General features: G+C 42.7%; 1 protein-coding gene across 5 annotated transcripts in view; it reads right to left on the bottom strand.

Moving 5' to 3' along the window:
• Positions 1–23689, bottom strand: part of ZFAND6 (zinc finger AN1-type containing 6) — a 36364-nt gene extending 12675 nt beyond the window's left edge. Inside the window, exons 1-2 of one of the 5 annotated variants that reach the window (XM_040077045.2) lie at positions 23509–23649; positions 20684–20774 (exon numbers count right to left, since the gene is read on the bottom strand). Coding sequence is in view for 1 of the 5 variants with exons in the window: in XM_040077044.2 (XP_039932978.1) it covers positions 16501–16502 (2 nt within the window). In the remaining 4 variants the exon portion in view is untranslated. Of the gene's footprint in view, positions 1–16500; positions 16519–16567; positions 16641–20683; positions 20775–23036; positions 23071–23508 lie in introns of those variants that run through there. The other 4 variants (XM_040077046.2, XM_040077047.2, XM_040077050.2 and 1 more) reach the window with 4 other exon arrangements.
• Between the last annotated feature and the right edge of the window lie 1550 nt (positions 23690–25239).

A 25239-nucleotide genomic window follows, 5' to 3' on the forward strand; every position in this document is an offset into this window, starting at 1 on the left:
ACTAGATTAAACCACAGTGAGAACTACTACAGTAAAAAATACTGCCTTTTACATAAGATGTATTTGAAGCCAAACAACTTTCCCATTATTTTGTTTCCAGAGAAATCTCATCTCCTCTCACACCCACATCCACTCCATTTTGTTTTTATTTCCCCAAAACATATGAAATTGATACCAAGAGCAAACCTCTGGGTTGCAAAGCCAAGAGCAACACAGAAACAAGTCAAGTCTTCTGCTCATAGCAACAAGGTACTCTACGCACAAGGAAGTATTCAAGATATAAGACCAGGAAAATCTGATAGTATCTTTCTCAGTTTCAACCTGCAATTAAGCTTATTTCAGCTGTTGACTACACTCCCCCACCCCAATAGAGAAGCACTTGCTTTCAACATACAAAGCCCCCATTGACCTCACACAACAACTAAATTTGATTTTTGCTGAAGTACTGTACTTGTAGCTGAAAGAGCACTTTCATTCCTGCTTTTCTCCAGACAGTCTTTCAGAATGAAACTGCAAGTAGTGCATGTGGAATTTAATTCTTATGCTGGGCCCAACATTTCAGAGAAACCATTTCAGGGAAGCGCAAAAAAATACGAGTTTGCTGTGCTTTGGTAACCAGAACCAATTTAAAGCTGAAACCTTATGCACGTCACTTTTGGCATAGAATGTTTAAGATTGAAAGACTAATTAAAAACATTTTCAACTGAATATTTCAAGAGCTAACAGAGATTCAATGTCACAATACAAGTACTAATCCTTTTAGCTTTAGGCAGCAGCATATTAAAGAATCCTACACTAACTTCCAGATTGTACCATGATTTTCTTTCTGTTCAATATTAGCTTCAAGCAGCACACAGGAACTCAGTAACTGCACCAGCCATCGCTAATATTCCCCAACACAAAGTTGCTGAAGGAAGCAGGTGCTAACGCAAACACAGAATAACAATCTCTAACGTGGATGTAAAAAAAAAAACTTCTGCTCCAATTCAATAAACAAACTGTGAAAGGTGTCCAAAGATGCCCAGACGAAAAACAAGAAAAGCTGGCCGGAGTTCCAGCTAAGCCAGTTCCCAAGTTCATTAACAAGTGGATCCTGTCACCAGTCAAAGCACAAGCCACTGGCATGAGGCTCCAGAATACTTCAGTCTCCAAGGGGAAGTGCCAGGGATTCTTCTGAAGAGTTTTAATAAGGGCCACAGGAAGTAGAAGATCTTTCATTGGTTGCTAATATTCAAGAAATACAATGAATAAGAGATAGGATCAACCTGATGCAACATTATGAAGTCAAAGGAGAACTTGCACCAAGACAACAGCTTGCTGGGTATGAAGGAGACAATTGGGGACAATCCCCCTCACCCAACACAACTACTGCTGTGAGCTATCAAAAAAACCCATCAGGAAAAGAAAGGACCATCACCAAAACAAAGTTTTCTGACAGGTCCGTGTGCTCAATCAGTTCACATGCAAAAAACACAAGTCCAACACAGGAGAGCCTCTGGAACTGATGTGAGGGGGGACATGTGACCAGGAGGGACGACGGGTTTTAGCAGCCTGTAAGCTCCTGGGACGGTTGTACTCATCTATTTGAACCCTAAAGCCACAGAATGCCAAACCAGTATAATAAGCTCACCATGCTTAGCCCTCCCTTTCAGCGCTCACATGCAGCAAAATGAAACAAGGAAATGATCAAACTTAAAAAAAAAATAAAAATCAATCATTCCACCTTCTGCCTGGTAGTTTCAACACAGATTGGTTTCTGGGCTCATTTGTCAAGCGTGTGCTATTTGGGCAGGAGAGAGGGCCCAGCTGCAGAAACGGGTGGAAACGCCTGTTTCAGCAGCAGAGCAGGGTTAAAGAATTAAGAGAATCACTAGCCAAAGCCAAGCATTGAAAACAGAACGCAAGAGACGCAAGTACCGGCAGTTCTTGCCGCTGCACGAAGCCGTGCCTCTCCTGTACACACGCTCTCCCGCGGGAGGGCAGGGGCCGGTGACACAGCACTGCCCTGGGCCGGCTCCTCCCCGCTGCCCCGGGCGAGCAGCGGCCAGCAGAGCAGCCGCACTCCGGCCCCATCGCAGCAAACACGAGCAGCGACACCGCTGGGCAGATGTTTTTGGGGGAGGGAAGGACCTCCCATCAGCCCAGTTCTTTGCTCAGCTTCAGATGATTTTTGTTTCAAAACTGTCCGTAAATCCTCACGCAGGAAGACCCACAGTATCACCGAGCCCAAACGTGCCGTAAAGCAGTGGAGGTGGGCAGTCACTGCTGAAACAGAGCTGTCAGAGGGGGGAGCCTGCTCCCAAAGCTCCGGCCACTGCTGCCCCCCTGTCCCTGCCTGCAGCCACATCAGCTCAGCCATCTCACGGAAACAACACAAATATTTGTTCTGGTGCACTGGAGAGCTTGCTGATCTGATAGATCAGCTCCAGAGAAATTACATACACTGCACAGGAAGTGACATGGCTAAAAATAGGACGACACTTTTTAGGGGCAGCAAGCCATTGCTGAGCATCAAGCCTACTGTAAAATAAATCCCAAGTGCATACACTGTCCATAATTTCAAAAATGGTCTCCTCTAGCTTGGCTTTGGTGTGACACTTGAGGCAGCTTCATAGCTGAAGTGACAGCAAGGTCTTGGGATCAACATGACTCCATGCATGCCCCCCTCAGTTTGAGGCGTCACAAAAAACGTGGAGCTTGTCAAGCTCCTGGAAATGCCTCTGGGCTCTGCCTGTTTCCCCTGAGCTGTGCCTGTATAGCATTCACAGGGTAATGCTATGAATTCTGAAGGTTATTCTGAATGCAGAATTGATTTATCTTAAAGAAAAAAACCAAAACCGAGCTCTTTACAATATTTTAAGAACATTCCCTGCTTTGCTTTACAATATAGTTGTATAACCAGTTGTACAAGCACTAATGAGAAGGAGCAGACTAGAAGGAAGTGCAAGAGCCTTCAACAACTCCTCTCAGTGCAACCCTAGAACATCTAATTCACTGAAGATTATGGAATAAACACCCTCTTTCTCTTTCTGTATTAGCTAAAAATTGCTAAGCTTTAGCTGAAATTTCCTCTGTTTTCTTAAAAGATATTTATTGCCACTAGAAGCATGGCAGCACACAGCTCAGCAGACTAAGTCCTCCTTCTCCTACAAATAAGATGCTTACAGTCTACCTGTTCCTGTTACTCCTGTAATACACAAATTCATTCATTTACTAATGCCCTCTTACTGCTGCTGCTACAGGTCCTACCTTTCCTCCCTCACCACAGCACATCCTGAGAGTAAATTCCTCTCTGTACTAAGCAAAAAATATGCAAAAAACATGCCTATAAAATGTATGGAGTTGAAGCTATAGCTTCAACTTCATACTAAAGCAGAGCAAATTTTCTGGACTTCAAGTTCTCTGGAGAAAGAGACATCTTCCAACACTCTGCAAAGCAAGTAACAAAATACTTGTGGACATCTCTTCCCCACAGAGCAGGCACTGTGATACTGGTCTTCTTCCCCACCCCCCCTTTCTTCTTTTCCTTTTAATTAAAATGTTTATATGCCACTAGTTTCAAATAACTGATACCCTAGCTTTACAGGCTTCAAATGTTAATCAGTAAGATCAGAGAGAGCAGCATTTAGCAGGATTAAACACACAAGGTTTAAGAATAATCTCTTTCACTCCCCTCCATTCTAGACAAGGGAAAAAAAAATCTGGCACAGAAGCCAGCTTTCTCTTCATATGTCTTCCCCAAAGAAAAAGGTCTCTTGAACACCAGTTACCCTCATACTTCAAGTTGTGGTAAGGAAAACAAGCAGATCCTCATATCCTGCAGTACAGACTTGTGTTCTGCAATCACTCCTAAAATCTGTGACTGGTATGGGAAGGATCCCTCCCAAAAGCTAATGCTGAGACCACCCAAACAGCATTGTGCCTCAGCAGCACAGCAGACACAGTTTGAACCATTCTGATGCCAGCTTCAGAACTGCTGCTCAAAGAGAAAGCAGAACACTAGTGTGAGCTACTCTTCGCTGTCAAAATTAGCACACTGACAGTTTTACCTGACACTCACCTTAAATGATAAATCCAATTTCAATAAGTGAATAAAATATTCCCCCCTCTATCATAATCACCTTTATAATGAAGCAGTTCAGCACTGACTGAAGTAGCACCAACCCTAATGGTCATGTTCTCTTTGTGCTAATGAAGCAAGGAAGAAGCTAAAGAAGTGGTAATGCGTGCTGCTTAAACATACAAAGCTTCAAGCCAGGCACAAATAAGACACAAAGGTGGGCACACAAAAATACACTTCATTTTGTAGAATGTACTGTGACAGATACCAATACCACCTGTACCACCATATGAAAAGGCATGCTGGTACAAAAAGCAATAAATAGGAAATGCATTTCTCTACAGGCTTTTCAAACCAAAGGGCAAATAAAAGCCCAAGAACAAAGTTCTCTTGCTGCAGAAGCTCCCAAAGCACCGGCTGTGATGGAGGATTTCAGTTCACAACAGCATTTGCTGCCCAGGTGTCCTGCTGGAAGCAGGACACTACTCAGGGCATGAAGCACTAGACTCACAAATTAACAGCAAGTTACAGAACAGTCCTGGTTTTTTCTACTCCATTGCTGTCTCCCAAAAGGCTCCAATTTACATTCACTGAGCAGTCATTTGTTGCTGCTTTAAGGCATTATCATGTCCCAGCAACTTGCTATGGAGCCAAGAAGAACTGGCAGATTTGAATAGGGGCCTCAGTCATTACAGCTCAGCCCAGCTTGCTGGTTGCAGTCAGACATGTCATTTCATCTTACAGCTCACCCCTGCTAAAGCACTGCAGCTGGTTCACATTTGCCAGCACAGCTACATGTGTAGTTACACTCTGACCCAGTTTCATCAGAATGCTTTGAGTTAAAAAAGTGAATATTGTTAAGGACCAGCTATGCAAGCAGATCCGTAAGGGCAGCGACCTCTTTGTTCCTGTAGCAGCAGAACACACAGCTGCTGCATTTTTCAAAACACAGGAGTTCCAACTTCCTCAGCACCAAGAGAATCCATGTATTTTAAAGCTTTCCACTCATTCCACTGAGCCTCCAGTTTTTTCCCTGCTCAAACAAAGCAAAGTTTTAAATTGCAATTTCAAGTAGAATTTATATGACTTCATAACAAAAACAAGACACTCATGCTAGTGACCAAAGACTTACATAAGGTGCTCTTTTAACTCACTTGACAAGTCATTTAATATCTACTATGTTCCTGTCTATTCCTGTTGAACAGCTTTTTATTTTTGTTTCATGCACAGACTTAATTTAGGCTAAAAATGAAGTACTTCTACTAGACACTCCTAGCAGAAACTACAAAAAGATAGAAAGAGTTAGAGAAGTCTATTCTTCACTTCCAATTTTAATAGTTAGCAAGTTTAAATCCTTCCATTCAAAAATTAAAATATAAATAAAATTTGAACTCCTAAAAAAGCTATATCTCAGATTTAAGATGTCAGAAAGACCGTGAAAGAATCACACTCGTGGAAAAGAGACACACGAGATAAAGTGCAAACTCAGAAGTGGCAGATGGACAGAAAAGACAGCTCAGGTTTTAGGAAGGGACAGAACATTAGCAACTTTTATAACTAATCTAAGCCAGAATATCAAACCCAGGAACACCTGGTACAGACAAAGCCTCCAGTGTTAAAGCATGGATGCTGTTAAGAACAGCTGACTGCTCTTGTACTCAAGGTTACAAGGAACAAGAGAACATTTCACTACAACTTCTCCACTCTTGCTAAGCAAGAACAAAGATGCACAGATTGTATACTGGTATCAAGGAGATCACTGATAATAAGGACTCAGTTTTCCATGCTTGTCTACATACACTATTAATAGATGTTACTTTGAAACTGTAATTACTACTTGTGACCACGCTTAACCTTTGCAAAGCATGGATTATCAGACCAAACGATTAACTTCTGTAAAAGTGGCACCTCAGACTCTCATTCACCTCATGCAAAAGCATCTAACTGCTTGCAGTGACCACTCAAAAGCCTACAAACAAAAACAAGTAAAAGCCAACTTTTCATATTTAATTTCCAAACTTCCTTGTACAGTCAACATACCAAATAAAAGGACAATTCCTAAACTTCATTACCAAAGATTAATTCTAAAAAAAAAAAACCCAACCCAATAATTAACAAGCAATGTAAGAGGCACATTTTATTACCTACTAGGAAGACTCATTTTATTTATTTTGGCTTTCAAAGAGCACAGACAAAAGGATTTGCATTGGAATTGCAGAAAACTGCCACACAAAGCCTACTGGTGTGATGCTGGGTTTTCTGCAGGAATGACCACTACTTTATGGGGCATCTGCTAATTGCTAAGACACCTAAAACATTAAGAGCAGCACTCTGTGTAAAGCCTTCAACACTCCTATTTATCATGCATTTCAATTTGAGCCTCAAGATAATACAAGTCAAGATGCCAAGGATTATCACTGTTTGTACATTTAAGCCTGTACATTGGGACTTAATACTTGTTCTACACTAATACTGCAGCACCACCAGACCCTTGCATAGACAGCACCCAAACTTCCTGAGATTCAAAGAAACATCATTTTTTCCTCTGACTTGGAAAACTTAAAAACCTCTTATTCCCCAACAGCACAAGACATTTGTAGGCAAGCCCAGTTCATCTAGCAAACTCCAGTCCAGAGGAACACAGAAACGCTTTCAGAAAGAGGCACAAGTTTCTGTCTCTCCAGTGATGACTATCAGAAAATCTAAACTGACAAAGCTGCCTTTTTGGAGAGGTCAACCTGAATTCAAATGAAAACAACAAAACAAAATCCACCCACACAACAAAACTCACTTCTTGGGTTCAAGAGAAAAAAAACAGCAAATAGCCCTTGGAGCTAGACACGCTTGTTTACAAGTGAGCCATGACACGAGCTTCAGTGAAGATAACTAGTTAAACTTTAAAAGCACTGAGAGCAACACAGTAACTATTACTTGTTCAGTACATAGTAAATAATTTCTAAATGAGTTACAGACAAAGAAAAGTGAACAGGAGAAAATAGTATATCATTTGTTTCAGGAAGCTGGTTTTGATCTGGCATCCCTGGGGGAGGCATGGTGAGAGAAGCTCAAGAGGTGCATCTGAGGAACTGAGAGGACACTGGCCAGCCACTCCACTGGCCATGCTGCGCCATCCAAAGCACTCTGTGCCCATACACAAGCCAGAGAAGAGTGTCCTCCCCTCCAAATATGAAGTTGTACTTACTCAGTTTAGCCTCCTCAGCTCACCCAAAATTTAAGGCAGACAGGCTGAGCAGGCCCATTTTTGGAAGATGGCTGTCTCTGACATAAGACTGACGCAGGAACCTTACATGAAGTTACACTTGCAACAGAACTTGTGCAGCTACTTTTAGAAGAGCACCCTTTTAGAGAGTGCTTGCTCTGGCATCACTGCTCAAGAGGAATAAAAATTCAGAAGTTACACCCATTAGAAAAACCAAACCATGTCAGTAATTGCTCATCAGCAGCTGGCTATGTCAGCTTGCACAGTTTCCATCATGTGTGGCTGACCTGGTGTCGAGCTGCACAAGTCACTGATATTGCTTGAGGAGCCCTTTTCTTGCCTCTAGAGTTTGTACCATCTCATACCTGTATTCTGGCATTCAGGTGCTGCAGGAATCCTTGAGTGGCCTTCATATTTCTACACAGCCCCATGAATTTAAGGTTTACTTGAAATCTGTCAGATTACAGAAATGCCTTCTTTTAAAAAGCTCTACAAAAGGTAAGAAAGCTACTCTGAAACAGACCAGACAGGGTTGCATTCTGCTTTCCCTGGTACCAGATGTTGAAGCTGGCCATTTCAGAAATCAGAGGCTGTATAAAATTAGAATTAGGAGATTCTAGAATTCTTTAAATTTCTTTAGAATACCAGGCCAAAAGGGATGCAGGACAACAACTCCATAAACTATCTTTGGTACTGTTATTTTAAAACAGGTTTGACTTTACACACTGATGAGAAATAATCTGTAAGAAGGATTCAAACACTTACAAGATTACCCTCATAATTACTGAAAGAATAAAGATTCAGTAATCGCTTCTTTTGAGCTTCAGTGAATAAGTAATCTTCCCTCAATACAGCATAAGTTTCACTTATTTTAAGCATATCAAAATCAGAAGAGATAAAAGCCGCTTCAACACAAGTTCCCAAAATAGACAGCTTCTTGTTAACAAAGCACCTGTTGCTGAGAACTGACAGTAAGCACAAAACACATTATAATTTGTTTTCATAAACAGCACTATGTAGAATTTTAATTCGCTTATAATGCCACAGTTCTACATGGGCCTAATGTTAAGGGAAGTCCTGCTCTAATATTAGAGTTCCTATGCATTAATAAATAAATTTTTTAAAAAAAAATCTGGCTAGGGCATCTTGAATTCAGCTTAACTTCCAAGAACACTGTGATTATCATGCGTGATGTTCTATTTAGAATTATGCACTATGTCTAATTTAAGTGTGCAAAATTATACAATACCCTTACTGTGGTTTGATGGGGAACTCAACCTAAAGCTGAAGCCTGACCAAAGAAAGAGGGTATGTAAGGACAAGCTTTCGGCAGAGGGATAAGTACAATGTTCCCTGAGGCAAAGCTGCATTCTTCGTCTCTTGCAATACACCTGAATTTAGGCAAGGGACTCAAAGGTATTACTTCGTTTTAACCTCAGTGCTATTGTGGGGGGTTGCTGCTTTTTTTATCCCTTAATTGTTATTTCAATCACCACTGAAGCCAGCTTACATGATCCCAGACAAATGATATGTACTATGTAGATGTCTACATACTAAAACTTATCACCCTGCACAAAGCATAGGAAAATATTACAGAGGTGATCAGCAGCTGCCATGTTGGACAACTGGTATTTATCCATCACTTTAAATACACTGTCAAGTTTCACTGAAGATATGAATAGACCAACTGGTCACGCTCTGAAGTTTTGCATCTTTCCTTAGTTTCCTCTCAGCTGTCACTTTACACTCCCTGAAACAATGGAACTTGTAAACATCCAACTGCAACCTATACACATTCATTCAATATCCATTCATGTGCAACTAATGCAATGGTTTCACGATGATATAGGTAATTTGGGGCTTTAGACACCTCTGTAACAGCATTGCTGGGAGAGGAACTGATCTACCCTGAAGAATTCATTCTTCAAAAGCTTGGATTGGCTCTTTTATATGGCGCAGCTCTGTGCCAGAAGAGTCGAAGTTAACAGTGCACAGCAGGAGGAAGGTGAACTTACCAAGTTAGTAGCAGAACTAAAATTTAAGGCATAGCCTCACTTACAGCTTAAGCCAAGGAAAAGGGCGCCCATCACTGGGAGGTCAGCGCGTGAATTAGTAAGAGTTGCCTTGTGTCAGCTTTAACTATCTAAGTGTCAAGTTCACAGATAAGGGGCTAGGGAATTACCAAAAATTTGCAACGAGACACACTCCTTTCTGAAGGTTTCCAAAAGTATACCACTTGCTCAGATGGAGAGGTCACTGCTTAAGAAAAGCTTAAAAAAATACTGGAAGCAACTTGATTGAGGACAACTGGCATTTCTTCCCCCAATGCCATCATGGAACAGAAAATAGTTTTTTTACACTTCTTCCCTAAGCCCTTACAGAACAGACTGCACATATTTCAGTTTCTCAACTGAAGAGAAAGCCAGAGCTGACAGCTCTCGAGTAAGAGCCTGCATTGCAAACACTGTGCTTTAATCACCAGGGCATCCTTTTAACCTACAAATACTCCAGTTACAACTCTGTGAACTGCCCTCCTGATAACCAAGCCTGCTATTCATTCTGTTTCCAGACAAGATTCCACTATGTGAGCACACATTTCTAGTACAATGTCTCCCCCAGTCACTGTCCAGAACACTTAGATCAGCAAGTTAAGAACACAATCACCTAAAAATAGCATGGCTGGATGCCACTGTCTCCCCACTTATTATTATGCTACCTTTGTACAGAGTTTTTTTCCTACAATTCTACATGGAAAAATAAAGCCATAAATGGCTTTACAGGAGGGACTTGTAACTAAAAAGGCCAAGCTGTTAAGTAGTGCCATAGGATTTCCCCTTTTTCCTCAAGTCACATAAACAGAAATCTACATTTTTAGAAGCATTTTGAACAATAACTCCTTCAGAAGATCCAATTCCTCTTTTTATCCTCTTGCCACAGTGATTGTATTCTGCCAGAGAACAGATTGACACATGACAAAGTAACAGCACTTTCTAGAGGAAAAAAAGGTTCATGATATAAAGGAAAAATAGACAAACATAGAAAAATGCAGGCCAAATCACCAACTATTTCACTTGGCATATTAAAGCCACTATCACACTTCAGAATGGATAAAAAGGGGGGGAAAAAAATCTGCTCAGAGGGTATTGAGCTTCAACTGTCAACAATGTGTGGCTGTCATGTTGCTCATTCCCTTCCATTCCAACAGGGCTTCTAACAGGAAAGAATGGAAAAAAGAAGGAAGTATTTTCCTTTTTAATATTGTACCAAGTCAGAAACAGGAGGGTTATCAGCAAGAACAAAGCCCTTTAGCTCGGCCTAAGGATGCAGTCCCAGGCACAGCAGCTTCAGCTACGCTGATTCCACAAGAGCAGCATCCTCGCTCTGGCTTGGAAAAAAGCCCAGTGCCCTTACACTGTCTCCCAGAAATCCCTTCTGTCTCACACCTCTTTTGTGAAGGCAAAAATCCCCACAATTGTTGAAGAATATTTGCATCCCTTACATTAAATGAAAAATTCATTTTAACCCATAATCCTAGATTTCAAAGACCAACCATTGTAAAACTTGATGCTGCTCAAGGAAATGCAGCAACATTGCAATGCACATTTTACACTGCACATGCCACCCTGTGTAAGTTCATCAGGCTGGGCTTTCAGGCCATCCAAAAAGAAGTTTCAATAAATTCTTCATTTCAGGCCTTGACAGTCTAAGAAAATAAGGTGTCAGAGCCACAGCAAGGACACAGGTATTATTCAGAGAAGACTGATGTTACAAGTATTCTGATTGTGTAGTGTGGGATCTGAGGTTGAAGACAGAAAGATAAGTAGGTAGCAACTAATCAGGGATTTATTTATATACAGAATGACTAGGTATAAACTTAAGACCATGGGTCACAGTCACATTATGACTTCGCAGAACAAGCTAACTCCTGCAGAAAGAAAGACCAGAGGCAACAGCTGAAAGTTTCACAGACATCAAGTAAGAGAAAAGCCAATGCAGGAAGGCAACAAAATTAACCAAGTGACCAGAGTGCAAAATTAGATTTTTTGGTTATACTTGAAGAAAAAAAATTAAAGCAAATTACTCCACTGCTATGTACAGAAATTTAAAATAATTTAAATGCACTCAAAGCACCAAGTTTGACTGGACTTATTAAGAAGGCAATAAAATCATGCCCAGCTACCAGACCATCCTACAAATCAAACACCTTTATCTCAGCACTAGTCTTAGCCCCTGCATGGTTTGTCACACACAGCTGACAATTGTTTGTTATGTAACTAATAATACACTTACCTTGACCTATTGTTACTAATGCTGCCTTCCTCCTCTCCAAGGATACTTTAAACAAACCTCATGAAAATATGTTGATACTCAAAACAATTCTACTGAGCCATTCAGAAATCTTTTCCCTAAAAAGTATTTCAGCAAAGTCCTACCATGTTGCCACATTTTTTTCTCTTTCTCTGTACATTAGTAATCAAATATTTTGGTATCATACAATACTAAAATAAATACTTTTCTTGTCACCTTTCACCTGGAAAACAACATTTGTTCGATAGCTAAATCTAATTAATACCTACAGAATCACTTAAGGACTTGACACCAATATCCAACAGCATGGCACACTAGCATGATATCTGTATAACAATCCCAACATGAGAAGTCTGATGAAATTCACTTAGAAAACTCTCCTGTATCAGCAACTAAGGCTACCTGATAAGCATCTTACCTGATTCTGAAGGAGCTGGGCCAGGAGAACAATCTCCAAACCTTTCAGTTTAACACTCACAACCACTTATTTTGCCCCTACCTTGATAATGATGCAGATCCCAATGCAAGGTCATCCTGTTGCACAGAAAACATTCTGGTACACGACAACACTGCATTGAGGACTTGACTGTATCTGATTTTAGAAAAACATGTCAAATTCATACAAAGGTCATATAGGGAGTAGTAGAGAAACAATTTTATCCTTCTTTGCAGTCTCGTATCTCCTCTGCCACCCCATCCTTGAAACCAGCATGATCAACAGCTCATTGAATGTTTTCTTCTGGCAAGCTAAATTAGAGATAGCCTTCTGTATAAAATGCACTAATGTGTCGAATTTAGGTACAAAATGCTCTATTTTTGCCTGAAAAAACAGTGGCTCTCTTGCCCCAAACACTATTTAAAACCTTAAGTGGAAAATACCTGCCTTCCTCATGCAATATTATGCTTTCATAAGCGCAACTTACTCCACTCCAAACCATCCAGCCTCCTGCCTTACTCAAATTAATGGTGAAAACTTCAGGCCTTTCTTAAAAATCCCATGCCATGCGAAATGTTTCAGTGAGCCCAAAAGACCTCACTTGCATCTCAGAAGTACCTCTCTTAAGCTCCCATTTTAATTTGATTATTAATTTTGTATTTGCCTCCCTAATCCTTCACATAGATGAAGATGCATTAGCATCATGAATTACAGCACACACTGGTGCAGTGCTGTCTTGAACCCTGGGCTAGTTAACTGCTGGGGTGGCTACCAGGGCCTGCCAAGCCAGCCACACTGTTTATAGTTTAGTTGTTCAGATACAGGATTATTACGTTTCAGACTGACAAATACCATATCCTGAAGGTTAGAGTCCTGTGACACAAACACATCCTGGCAGGGCAGAACAGCTGAGCAGGGGTGGTCTTCAGCACAGAGACAGTCTGAGCTCCTGCAAGATCGCTGAGGCATTAAGTTAAAGGAAGAACTGTGAGTTGAATAAAACTGCTTCTTAAAAAGGAGCTATTTTTAGGAAACACTCAAGTGAGTTTGTTCATTTGTCTAAGTAATACTCAAAATACTGTCTTAAGTTGATCTAAATGGAGCAGAAGATGGATCACGTTAGGATTTAACTCAGTTTATCTCTTAATGCATAATTTAATAGCCAAAAAAGTTACTTCTCAAATAAAAAAAACCCTCAGTTTCTTTCAACAGCTGGAGAATGGGAAAAAAACCCAACATGATTGAGGAGAAACAGTTTTTGCACTGTCAAAGCTTTGTTTTAGCTCATCTCTGTTTAGCTCAAAAGCCCTATAAACACACTTGGAAGAAGGGATCTGTTAAAAATATATCACCCCACCCCTTCAATTAAGGGCTGAGAAGCTTATGACACATCTGAGAGATCCAACAAGGGAAGAAAGACTTAATGTTCTTGATACTTCTAAAGGTTAAAAAAAAGAAGCAGGTTTAAAAAAAAATCCCAAACATGTTTCATGCCTCTGTTAAACAGATTTTAAACCAAGAACTGATCCCAACTATTTTTACTCCTTTATAGGTCACATGTAATTAACTGCTTATTTTCACAAAACCTTATTACAGTGTAAACATCACCGGGCAGATGATCCGCCCCACCCAGAGCCAGCTCCACACCACAGGAGGACACACAACTATCTCCTGAGGAGCCCTTGTATCAGCAGGAAAGGGCTGGTCCTCAGCACCAATCTGCCCTGCAACAGCACCCCTGTGCTGATCACACCTCCTCAGCTCACCCCTTTCCTAGAAACCACAAGAAAACCAGTTAGAGGCCAGACCTCACAGCTAAAACCAAGGGCAGGTGTCCCTTTTTGGGTATTGCTGACACGCTCTAGGATGACATTATTCGTCTCCCCACACACACAAGAGGGCCCAAAAATGGGATCCAAAGCCCACATTCCTGGTTTCAGGGAGGACATCAGCCCTCCCTAAGGCTCGGGGGTATTCTACAGAGGTTAGCCCATGGCAGGCACACAGCCTGCTCCAAGTAGCACTGAACAGAACCAGAGTGCAGGGTCACCAGCCCAGCTTGTGCTGGGCCACCCACCTCACACTGGGCAATGCCATCAGCAGCCAGTGGACTGACTGTAGGGCGCAGATGTGCTTTGTCTCAAAGAACAGGGATAAAATTTGGTCCTGCATTTTGTGCACAGGGTTACAGTGGATTTTAAGAATCTCTTATTCACATCAGAGATGCATATTCCATCCTGGCACAAGAAGCAGACACATAAATCCCACAGCACACAACACATTCACAGTGTTTAAGATCTGCAGATGGAGCATGTGCAAGAGAATGTTTTATGAACAAGAAATGCTGGAGCAACCAATCGTCGTGCAGGGACAACACAGGTCCTGCCAGCAACGGCTTTGAATGCAGGCAAGAAACATTTGCTGTAGCCTGAATACAGAAGTTGTACAGCTGTGCCAGCAAAGTGGTATGTTTATCCTTCAGGGCAGATTTGCTTTCTACAAACAGCCTGCATTAGAACTGTACACATGTGGCGAGAGAGTTAAGCATTTCACTCCTGTGCTGAATAAATCAGCAAAACTGGTCCCAGATAATTCATCTTTCTGAAGTTGGGGGCCAGAGGGTACCCAAGAAACATGGCTGCTCAGTGATCAAGCAACAGGAACCAAGTTGCCTCATGTATTCAGCTTTTATCTTGTTCTAAGCGAAACCAGCTTTTGGCTAAATGTAATATTTACTAGCACACAAATACTTTAGATGGCTTGTTTTAGTTTCAGTAATTCTAACAAACATAAGTTTAGAGAAATTACAAGTAACCCTAGTATTCTTCTTATCCTCACCTAATACACCTGACCTAATCACTTAGTCTGAGGCCTAGCATCATATGGAAGTTAAGAAATTAATAACCAGGTATTTAAACACTTACATATCCTTGTCTTAAACCCCGTACAGGAAACCTATCCCAACTCTCAGCTAAGAGACTATATATAGTCACTGCCCATTCTAAAACAGCATTTTCAGGGTTTAAATACAATGCAGGGCATTTAAAAATTGCATAAACTGATAAAGACAGCAAGAGAGAATTAGTAATTCAGACCTATAAGCCACTGGCCTATACCAAGACACCAGTGTGTCAAGACACTGATACATATACATAAAAAACAATCTATACACAGCATTTTGGGAGAAAACGGAATGGCTCAATGTAAAACTGCAAGAATGATGTATACTTTCAAAATAACACTTGTTTACATTCAGTAAAGGTCTGGGCAATTGCCTTCCATGGTCATTTGAAAGACCATTGCTCAATTTTTCACATCCATTCTTGTATCACCATGACTAATCATACTAAACCCATCAAACTTCTTAGACTCAACAAGTATTAGGGACATGAGTATTTCTTTCCAATTCTCAGGAGCGGCTGTGTATCAACCCAAATGATTTTATAAAAACAGGAAATATTTAGGGAAGTAAGAAAATAGATTTCCCAATCTGAAATCCTTGTTCTGTATGTGGCTTCATCTAATACAGAAAGGGTGACAATTAAAAGAAAGTCTTCATTCTCATTAGAACCCCCCCTGTTTCCTGCCTCACCACTTCCTGCTCTCCTCCCTCTCACCCTATCCCATGCCACCCATGGTAATTCATGCTTTTCCTGTTCCTGAAGCCCTTTCAGATGCACAAAGTGTCTCTAAAAATACTATATATAATATAACTGGTACAGAAACTGAAAATAATCTTCCCTTACATAAAACACCTGCTACCATTAGGCAACACAGGTTTCCAAAGAGATTCAGAACAATTACAAAGGGAAAAAAAAAATCCTCTCCCCCTTTTTTCCCCTTGGCTGGAAGGGTAATAGCTGCAACACAGAGCAGTAACACTTATTTTTTCCTGCCTGTGTTTGTCATCAGAGCTCTTACAAACCCAGACACCCTACAAAACTGATTAAAATTTTTAAAATTGCCACGTTTTACATAGTTTTTACATATCTTTGTTCTAAATGCTGAAGACCTGCGAGACATTCTTCTCATCAAGAACAAACACACAGACAACAGCACAGCAGCCTTCAGTGATACAACAAAGGACAATTTAAGACAAATGACTTGGAGCAAATGCTATCACTGAATAATCCCACAGCAGCTGTCATAATTAGTTACCTCCAATCTCATCAGAATCAGGGAAGTTAGAGTTAAAATCGAGCTCTCTTCCTGTAACATTGTGTAACTCCAAACCAGCAGCATTATCCTTGCTATTTTAGAATTAACATTTCTCCGTAAGATAACGTGGAGCCGCTCGATTCTTCCACGCCAGAACACCCGGTGCAAGCCGAGAGATGACAAAAGAAACTCGGTCAAGTTTGAGCTTCTCAGCACCTTATTTCCTGTCTAAAGAGCCCTTTTGTTCTGCTTCCCTGCATAAATGTTAATATCCTGCCATCATTAGAGAGCGAAACGACGAAGGAAAGCCCCACGCACATGAACTCCACTGCCCCGGAGGGCGGAACGACGCCACACGACGCGATTAGAACGGCAAAATTCCTACCAACACGATCTCCACAATTTTCTGTTCGCTTCACCCCAGATTAACTTCACTTGGAGCTGCACTTCGGCGCAACCTACCCTGGGCACGGGGCCCGCCCTCCCGCCCCCATTGGCCGGGGCATCGGAGGCCGGCCGCACCGGCCGGGCCGCGGCCGCTGATTGGTGGAGCGGGCTGTCCGTCACGTAAAGAACTTTTCCTCGCTAGCAGGTTCGGCTGGGCGGGCTCGGGCACCCTGGGCGCGCGCTCTTAAAGGGACCGTGCCCCGCTCCCGCCGTGACAAACCCGAGCCGCGGGCGGGCGCACCCCGGGACCGATGCCCGGGACGGGCCCCGGGCCCCGCGGGAAGCTCAACCCTCCCGGCACCTCGCTCTCGGATGGGGGGTCGGGGGTGGAAGAGAGGATGATACCCGAGCAGGCTGGGAACGCTTCTCCCGCGGCAATTACACAACTGCCGCTTGCTCCACTTATGGGATAAAATTAGCTGTGGGTTTGGAGCCCATCCGCGCTTTAAGGGTGAGTGGAGTTACCCCGGGAGGCCGAGCACACTATATAAATTAGTAACCCCGGCTAAAAATACATCGGGTTGCCGGTTCCAAAGACTTCCACCCATTTAAAGCATGAGTCAGCAGGAGCTCCGCAGGAAGTGACTGTCTCCATCCCACAAGGTACCACGGCTTCTGCCAGAAACTTTTTGTGCTTATTCAGGCTTCACCTGACTGAATAAATTTGAAGATCCTTGTCACGTTACGGAAACGGCGTTTCTCACAGCACAGCTTCCTCTCAGCACTACACAAACACCTGGATTTTAGATTAAAAGTGGCTCTTTTTGCTTCGTGCAAGCAAAGATGTGGTTCCCTACACATCTATCCAGTGGAAAGATGAGGAAAAACAAAACAATGCTTAACAAATATTTCACAAGTGCAGATACGACACCCAGTTCAAGACGAACCTTGCCCTATTCCTAACAAGCAACATAGGGAAGAGCCAGAACAGTCAGTGTTCCCTCCTGCACCCACAAGTATCACCATAATTAAACAAGACTTATCTGGGTAGCAAGGTTGCCTTACATAAAATATTTTCACGTGTTTAGTGTAAAATAACTAAAAATATTAAGCTAGAGGAAGATAAAGCACTTGTCAGCACAAGCACATTTGGGTTGTTTTTGTCGTGTGTGAAGGCAGAGAGGAAAAACTTGTTTCTGGTTCTCATCACCTTTCCTCTCCCAGTGCTGGAGCTGCCTGCCTTCCCTTACTTCACCCACCACCAATACCACAAAACAGGGAAGTTTTAACTTCCCTAATACAGATTAATAAAGTCCAAGGACGTCCAGCACATTGCTTTACTGCAAATACTACTCAGCATTAGGAAAGTATCTACAGCTAAGTGCTCCCTTGAGCTGTGATACACCAAAAAAATGCATTAAAAACACCTCCAGGAAGGACATTTACTTCTGCTAAAATGATGAAATAGCACATTTTGTTACCTGTTTTAAAGCAAGCTATCATGCCACAAAGCCAAGTATGACTGAAAAGCAGCAATTGGTTGTAAATTGATATGTATGAAACATACAAGAACAAAATTGACAAAATTCACGTAACTTCCCCCACAATACCTAAAATATAAACTGAAAGAATCAGACCTTAATCCTTGCATCTGAATTCAGTGACCTGTGAGAGCCAGCACTGGTGGAAGCTCATCTGGGGTCCCCTGAGGATAACTCATACTTGCATGACACTTCTTTTGACCAACCCTTATCTAAGCAATCAAAACCAAGAACACAGTTCACGCAAACAAAACAGACCAGTAAAGTGCCCCTCAAGTATCTCAGTAACCAATCTTGGAAAGCTTCAATTTAGAACACATTAACTTTAGGCCCATAAAAACATCAGCACAATTCACAAATCGTATCAACCAAACTCCCAAGTGCTAGAAGACACAGCAACCCTATAGTCAACATTGTTGCTGGGGTACTTTAAAAAGAAGAGGTGAAAAAACTCCAACCCAAATATACTACTCCAAAAGTCTCCAGCTCTATTTGCTACCACAGCAGTCTCACCACATAGTAATAGCAATGAAAAATAATTTTTATCATCAAACATCCCACAGTTCAGCCCATGCTTCTGTCACACAGGCAAATAGTAGCTCTTATCACTACAGGGGAGATGTTCCATCCCTTTTCCTCCCCACCTCTTTCCCCCACAAGCGTTGCAGTCTGGCCAACTCCTGAAACCAGCTCTGGTGCTAATCAGCCCCTTCCACCTGCCCTGAGTCTCTGAGCTGGCAGAAGTTTGGCCAACCTCTGATGAGCAAGAGTATGGCTTACCCAGAGCAAAAGGGGGATGGCAAAACAAACTCTCCTCTGCTCAGCACTGGCCTCCCAGATTTGCTTACCCCATCTCATCCAAAACCAAAACACACACACACACACCATAACTGTCCTAATAAGAAAGCTCCAAGAGTAATTTGCAATTCTCATGAAAGTGAAGATCCCCACGCTGTGAAGTGGGGTATCCAAACTAGATTTATGATCAACCCTAGGTCACTGGACTAGAAATCACAGGTAAACACATCTGTATCTAAATGTTGGGAATCCATGCATTAAGAAATTGCTATTCAAGTCATTATCCCATGCTGAAGGAAATTCAGTGAAACCAGATTTAAAAGCCTAATTTTTAGCCTCAGTTTCTGCAAAAAGCCATCTATTTTCCCTCTAAACACACATACATTCTGGAAAGATAGCACAGGCACATTTTAAGGTTCAGGCTCAAGTTAAGCCTTTGCTACTCTTACAGTATCTGTAGCAATGCTGAAAAAAAATGAAAAAAGCAGATTGCAGCTGTAAGAACACTAAGCAGGAAAGCTTTCACAGCAGTGTTAAAAAAAAAAAATCAGTTTGCTACCACCCAACTCCGCACTTGGACAGTAAGAGAGCACCTGACTCTCCTCTGACTATGGTAACCACAGAACAGCTAAAAGGCCACTTGTTTTGTAATCTTACACCTGCATAAGACAGCAAGTTTGGGAGACTTGACAGCTCAAGACATGAGGAACAGAGCCTTCCATCTGTAAGTCACCAGTTCAGAGACAAGAATAGTAGTGATCAAAAGCTACACGTGATGGCTGTTCAGGGATTAGATGAAGAGATGGTTACTCAATGTCCAGGTCCCAGCAAGTCAGTGTGAACCACAAGAGCTTTCTTCACTATTTTGCACCTGGTTTTCAGTCCTGAATCCATTACACCTCCTGGATTCTGTACATGTTAATAAGTAGCAAAGAAACTGATCTACTGCATACACACAGTGAACTGGCAATGGAGAAAAGGACTCTTTACCCTCTGGTTGTCAATGATGATAAGCATGTGCTTATTTTTTTATTTGTTACTATTATAGTTCAGACTTTTAGCTTTTCTTATTATTAGAGACAGATTTCAAAGTAATACTTAACTTCCCATGCCTTTCACACCCTCAAATGCTGTAACCCTGCTCATAAACAACAGTTGTCAAACTTGCTGTGTATTTCTGAAAATGTATCAATTCTAAAAGTACATCAGCATAGGAATTCCAGAACTTTAGCATTTAAGAAATGACTCTGAGACAGTATTACTAAATTTTTTATCAAACCTTAAAATATCATTATTTCACGAGGCCCATATCTACATAAAGGCAGCGGGGAAAAAATCCCTGTGTGAAGAAATGAACATTCCTTTTTCATATTACGCATTCTTCAATATATCAGTGTGCAATCTCTGCAAAGTCTGCTAGCTGTAGCTCCTTTCCAGCCTGACTTTAGTTTTGAAAGTCTGCAAAGTACCTGGAATTTCCAGGCTGGATAAGCAAGATGAAAACAAGTTCAGAGTGTATGTTGACTGAAGGTCCCCAGAGCTTGGGTTCATTGTCCTGCTTCAAACACCACTACCAAAAACAATCTTTTACAGAAGCCCAACAATACACAGTTCATAGTTCTTAGCAGCACATTACTTCCCGAGAATGAAATCGCTGATGAAAAGCCAAGATCCTAGAAACCTAGCAGGAAACTTATCCTTAGCTGTAACCAAGGAGGCAGTCACATACAAAGAATTCAACTTGCTATTCCAGGAGTTTGAAGAGAACAACATACCAGACTGATGAGATTTCAGTAATCTTGAACTTCTGAGATTCCTCTTGCTGCTTTCAATCCCTGATATACTACTGCACTGCAATAATCAGATCTGGAAACAACAAAGAGGTGCATGTGATAAATACAGAGAAGTCTGCTGAGCTGTCTGGACAGCAGTAGAGACACCAGACAGACACACTCCCCTGGATGTTTCAGCAGCTACCTCAAACCACCCAAAGCTAGCTGACCTGAGATATCACTAAAGTTCCAGCATGTTAAATCCCAACTCTTTCTATACAGGGAATAAGCCCTAACAGAATCATTTGTCCCTGGCCTGTAAAGCTGGACATTCCTAACAGGTCTCAATTTCTCAGCAGCTGCCATATTGGTTTGCTTTGGGGTGGTAGTAGGAGGTTTTTTCTTGGTTTTTTTTTGTGTTTGTTTGTTTTTTTGGGGGGAGGTATTATTTGGTTGGGGGTTTTTTTGGTTGGTTGGTTTTTTTTTTTTTTTTTTAATCAGAACATGGAATTGTATGCTGTACAGCTACACAACCAAGGTCTCTGGTGACTGAGGGCTACATCACCTGTTTCAGCCAAAGTCCTTGTAAAAGGATCTAGACATTTTAAAAGACACTTCCTTGATATCAGGTATCTCTTGGGTGGAGCAAAAATAAGTATGCTACAGTTTCCAGTGAATTCAGCACAGTCCAAGAGCAGTTATATGTAATCTATAATAATCTTTGTAGGTCAAATGATGAACCTGAATGAAAGTCACAGCCCATTCAGAATTAAAAAAAAAAAAAATAGCTGCCTAGCAATTAACTGCCAAGAAAATGGAGCCAGAAGTTTGTATACTTCCAATTTTCTCAGAAATCAGACTGATTAATAGAGCTGTTACAAAATTACACTTTCACAGAAACAGTGATTACCTTTATCTGTAACCATAGCAACTTTGTGTTAATGCCACTCTGTCTCTGATAACTTACCACTATCTCTTTCAAGCTATTTGAGAGGTTTTGAACATGCCATCTGAGACCACAAAGTAACAAGAAGTTGAAATGTAAACTTACATTCTTCACACTCCTGTGAGTATACTATGTCATATACAATGTTGGTAATTTTTGCCATAAATTCATGATTAGTCAAGAAGTTAAATAGTAACAGATTAAAATAAATTTAACATGATTCACAGGTTTTTAAGACATTTTAAGAGGTATTCTATGAAATATATACAGGAGACAGTGCTTCCAGTAATGAAGAACAGCTTCCTCTCTATTGGAAAAGCCATAAACCCAAGGAATTATGCCACTGACATGTCAGAGACTTTGTTATTCAGTACCATAAGGAACAAAAATCCTCCCATAATGCATTTATTTTGGCCTGAACAAATACAAGACAGATCAGAAAAGAGACTGTTCTCTTGTTCTAAGCTAGGTGATAGCAAAGAATAGGTGTAGGTACCTCAGCACTACAAAAACAAATCAGGTAAAATTCAAAGAGTAAAGCTGTAAAAGTTAGAGGACAGACAAGAGACAAAGGAAGGAACTGACTTATTTACTTCCTCAATTGTTGACTTACCATCATTCACAGTTCAGAAGAGGATTAGCACTCTGTGCAAAAAATTATTTAAGATGACACAAGACAAACAAAAACATTTACTTGTAAGTAGGAGGAGGAAGAAGAGAATAATTTCTTCTTTTTTTTTTTTTTTTTTTTTTTTTCTTTCCCTGAAGTTGACAGGGCAGCTTACCAAGCTGTGCCCTTCTCTTTTCAGTGTAGAGTTTGGCACAGTTAAGATGTGAGCAGAGAACCCTAGAAGAGTGAAGGAAACTCGGCACGCTCTTTGCTCCCCGTAACTCTTATGCAATGACACCTATTATAGGACAAGCCTGGACAAACACTCGGGAATGGACTTAGGAACACAACGGTACACTTGAAGTCAATCCGTGCAGGGGGTGAAGTAACTACCACGGTTTTGCTGAATGCCTCCACATTACGCCAGCATACACAGTGGAAGCTTCTGTATTTCGCTGTTGCTGCTGTTGTTATTAGCAGTAAGGTAACTGCCCTTTTTATTTTTTAAGGTTACCCAATCCTAACATCCTGTGGAAACACGAGTGGATGTTCACACCCCTTATCTATCACTCCAGGCTTTTGGCAAAGCCTAGGAGGCAAGTTGGGTTAAATCTCACAGGGCTCCTGGGCGAACACCAAAACAACAACAGTAACTTTTCACAAAGCAAAACGCCAAAGTACGACAGACTTCACAAGCATTAACCCTCGCTTTAACCAGAAGAGCGGTACAGCACAAAGTGCACGCTGATTCCCGAGCACCCCTGACCCCACACCAGCCAAACCCGCTACACTGGGCTCACCCGAGGGGCGGCGGGGTGGGGGAACCCTGGGGCCGGCAGGGCAGGGCCGCCGGCTCCGGCCCGCTCCCGAAGCCCCGCGGTCCGTGCGGAGGGCGCGGGGCCGGGCCCGGCCGGCGCAGGGCTGGCGGAGGGCCGGCTCTGCCTCTCCCTTCCACCCAAGGACACGAGTACAAACACCTCTGCCCCGGGATGGCTCCTGCGCACGCAGCCGCCCGCCGGGGGTGGGGAGAGGAGGACGGAACCACCAAAAAAGGCAGAGAAAGAGCCGCGGGCCCCGCGCCCGCCGTCGCCCCGCAGCCCCTCGCCCGCTGCGTGCGGGGCTCGGGACCACGAAGGGGGGACCCTCCCCACAGCCCTTCCGCCGCTCCCCGCGGCCGGTGGGCGGGCGGTCGCCCTCCCCCCGCCCCGTGGCGGTGCGGAGCCGCGGCCGCAGCCCCGGCCCGGCCGCCCCGGCCCCGCCGCGCTCCCTCACCTGCGCCGGGCCCGCCGCGCCCGCCGGCCCCGCTCGCTCCTCACCAAACTTTTTTTTCCCCTTTCTCCGTGTTTCGTTGCCCTCAGAGTGACGCGGGCGGGCGCTGATTGGCGGAGCCCAGGAAGGGAGGCAGCGGGGAGCGGGAGGCGGTGCTGCGGCCCGCGAGTAATTATTACACGGCGACGGCGGCGACGTGAACCACCGAATGCTATTTAAAGGGACAGCGGCCCGCCCCACGTCCTCCCCCGTCCGCAGGGTGACCTGAGGCGAACGTGGCGGCGGGAGGGCGAGCGGGCGGCGGCAGCTGGGGCGGCGGTGTCCGCCCTCCTGCCCCACAAATAAATTCGTGTTGCTGTAAAATAGCCGTGGATGCCCCTGTTGCCGCCCCCTCTGCCCTTCGGGGCGAAATGGGAGGTCTCTCCTAATGGCGTTCCCTGCGGGGCTCGGGGCGCTGTGTGGGGTCAGCCCCTCACAGCCCCCTCGCCTTCTGTGCCCTGTGGGAAGGCAGCGGTGGGCTTGGAGTCTCTAGTTATCTATAATGTCACCGGCTTGTTTGTGTTTTCTTCTCTCCTTGTGGGGCTCTGAGACAATCCTCTACACCATTTCCACCACACACCCGATATATGTGTGTATATTTACTTTTTTGTTTGTTTTTAATACACTCTCCACACTTGTCACAGCCGGCTGTAGCCATACCATGCAGGGAGGTTTTAAAGGTGAAATATAAGGATGATGAGGGACTCGATGGCTTGGAGCAGATAGGATTCCAGGGACATGAAACAAGCCAAATAAAAGGAGAATTTTATCTGTGGATAGGGGAGAGGAGCAGGCCAAGGCTAGAGCAGCTGCCAGGAGGGTGAGTGGAGTTTGCAGAAGGCTTTGGAGGAGGGAAGGAAAAATGTGTAATTGTGCAGCCAGAGAAGCTGAGGCTGGGTAAAACATGTTCCTGTTCCATACAATCACAGAATATACTGAGCTGGAATGGACCTATCAAGATCATTGACTTCCTATGGGTACTGTGAAGAGATTTAAAATCTGGGGTCTTTTTTTTTTTTTTTTTTTTTTTTTTTTTTTTTTTTTTTTTTTTTTTTCTGAGCAGAGGAAAGCATTGCAAGGGGGACACATTTCAGCAAAGATAAAATCCAAGCAGAGACTTCTCATTGCTAGGAGCTTGTTATCACCCACATAGAGAGCTGAGTAGGTAGATCCATAAATCTGGAAGAAGCACTAAAAGGGAAGAAAATACCTTATTTCTTTGTTTGTTTTGAATATCTGAGCTTGGATCAACACTAGAAAATGCTGGTACAACCAGCATGGAAGTGCTAGCATAGCTTTCCAGTTATTTTGGTAGAGATTATTCAGTCTTGCTGTCTTTGCTGATGCAATAGGTTTTCCAAATGCCAGGTTGCATGAGCAGAAGATGACCTGTATTGCATGTGGGTATCACAGCATTCACCACAACATTATTTGGAGCGCTTTCATGGTCTTGGCAGTAATCATAAGGAGCTGTGGGGAGTGATGATTACATTCCTCCCAGCCTCTCCATGATCATCTCTTTTTAATATGACTTTTTCAAACCTCGAAATGCCTCTATTTGTTCTTGGACTGCTTTCTTTGTGTCAAGTTTCATCTCACCGTTAGAAATATAAATGCAGAATAGTAACATCTTCAGTGTTTAAGAAAAGGCCAGCTGATTGTTCTGCAGTTGTGAGTGACCAGCACAGCAGCTGG

The sequence above is a fragment of the Hirundo rustica genome, chromosome 13 (genome assembly GCF_015227805.2).
Source record: "Hirundo rustica isolate bHirRus1 chromosome 13, bHirRus1.pri.v3, whole genome shotgun sequence".
Classification (NCBI taxonomy): Eukaryota; Metazoa; Chordata; class Aves; order Passeriformes; family Hirundinidae; genus Hirundo; species Hirundo rustica.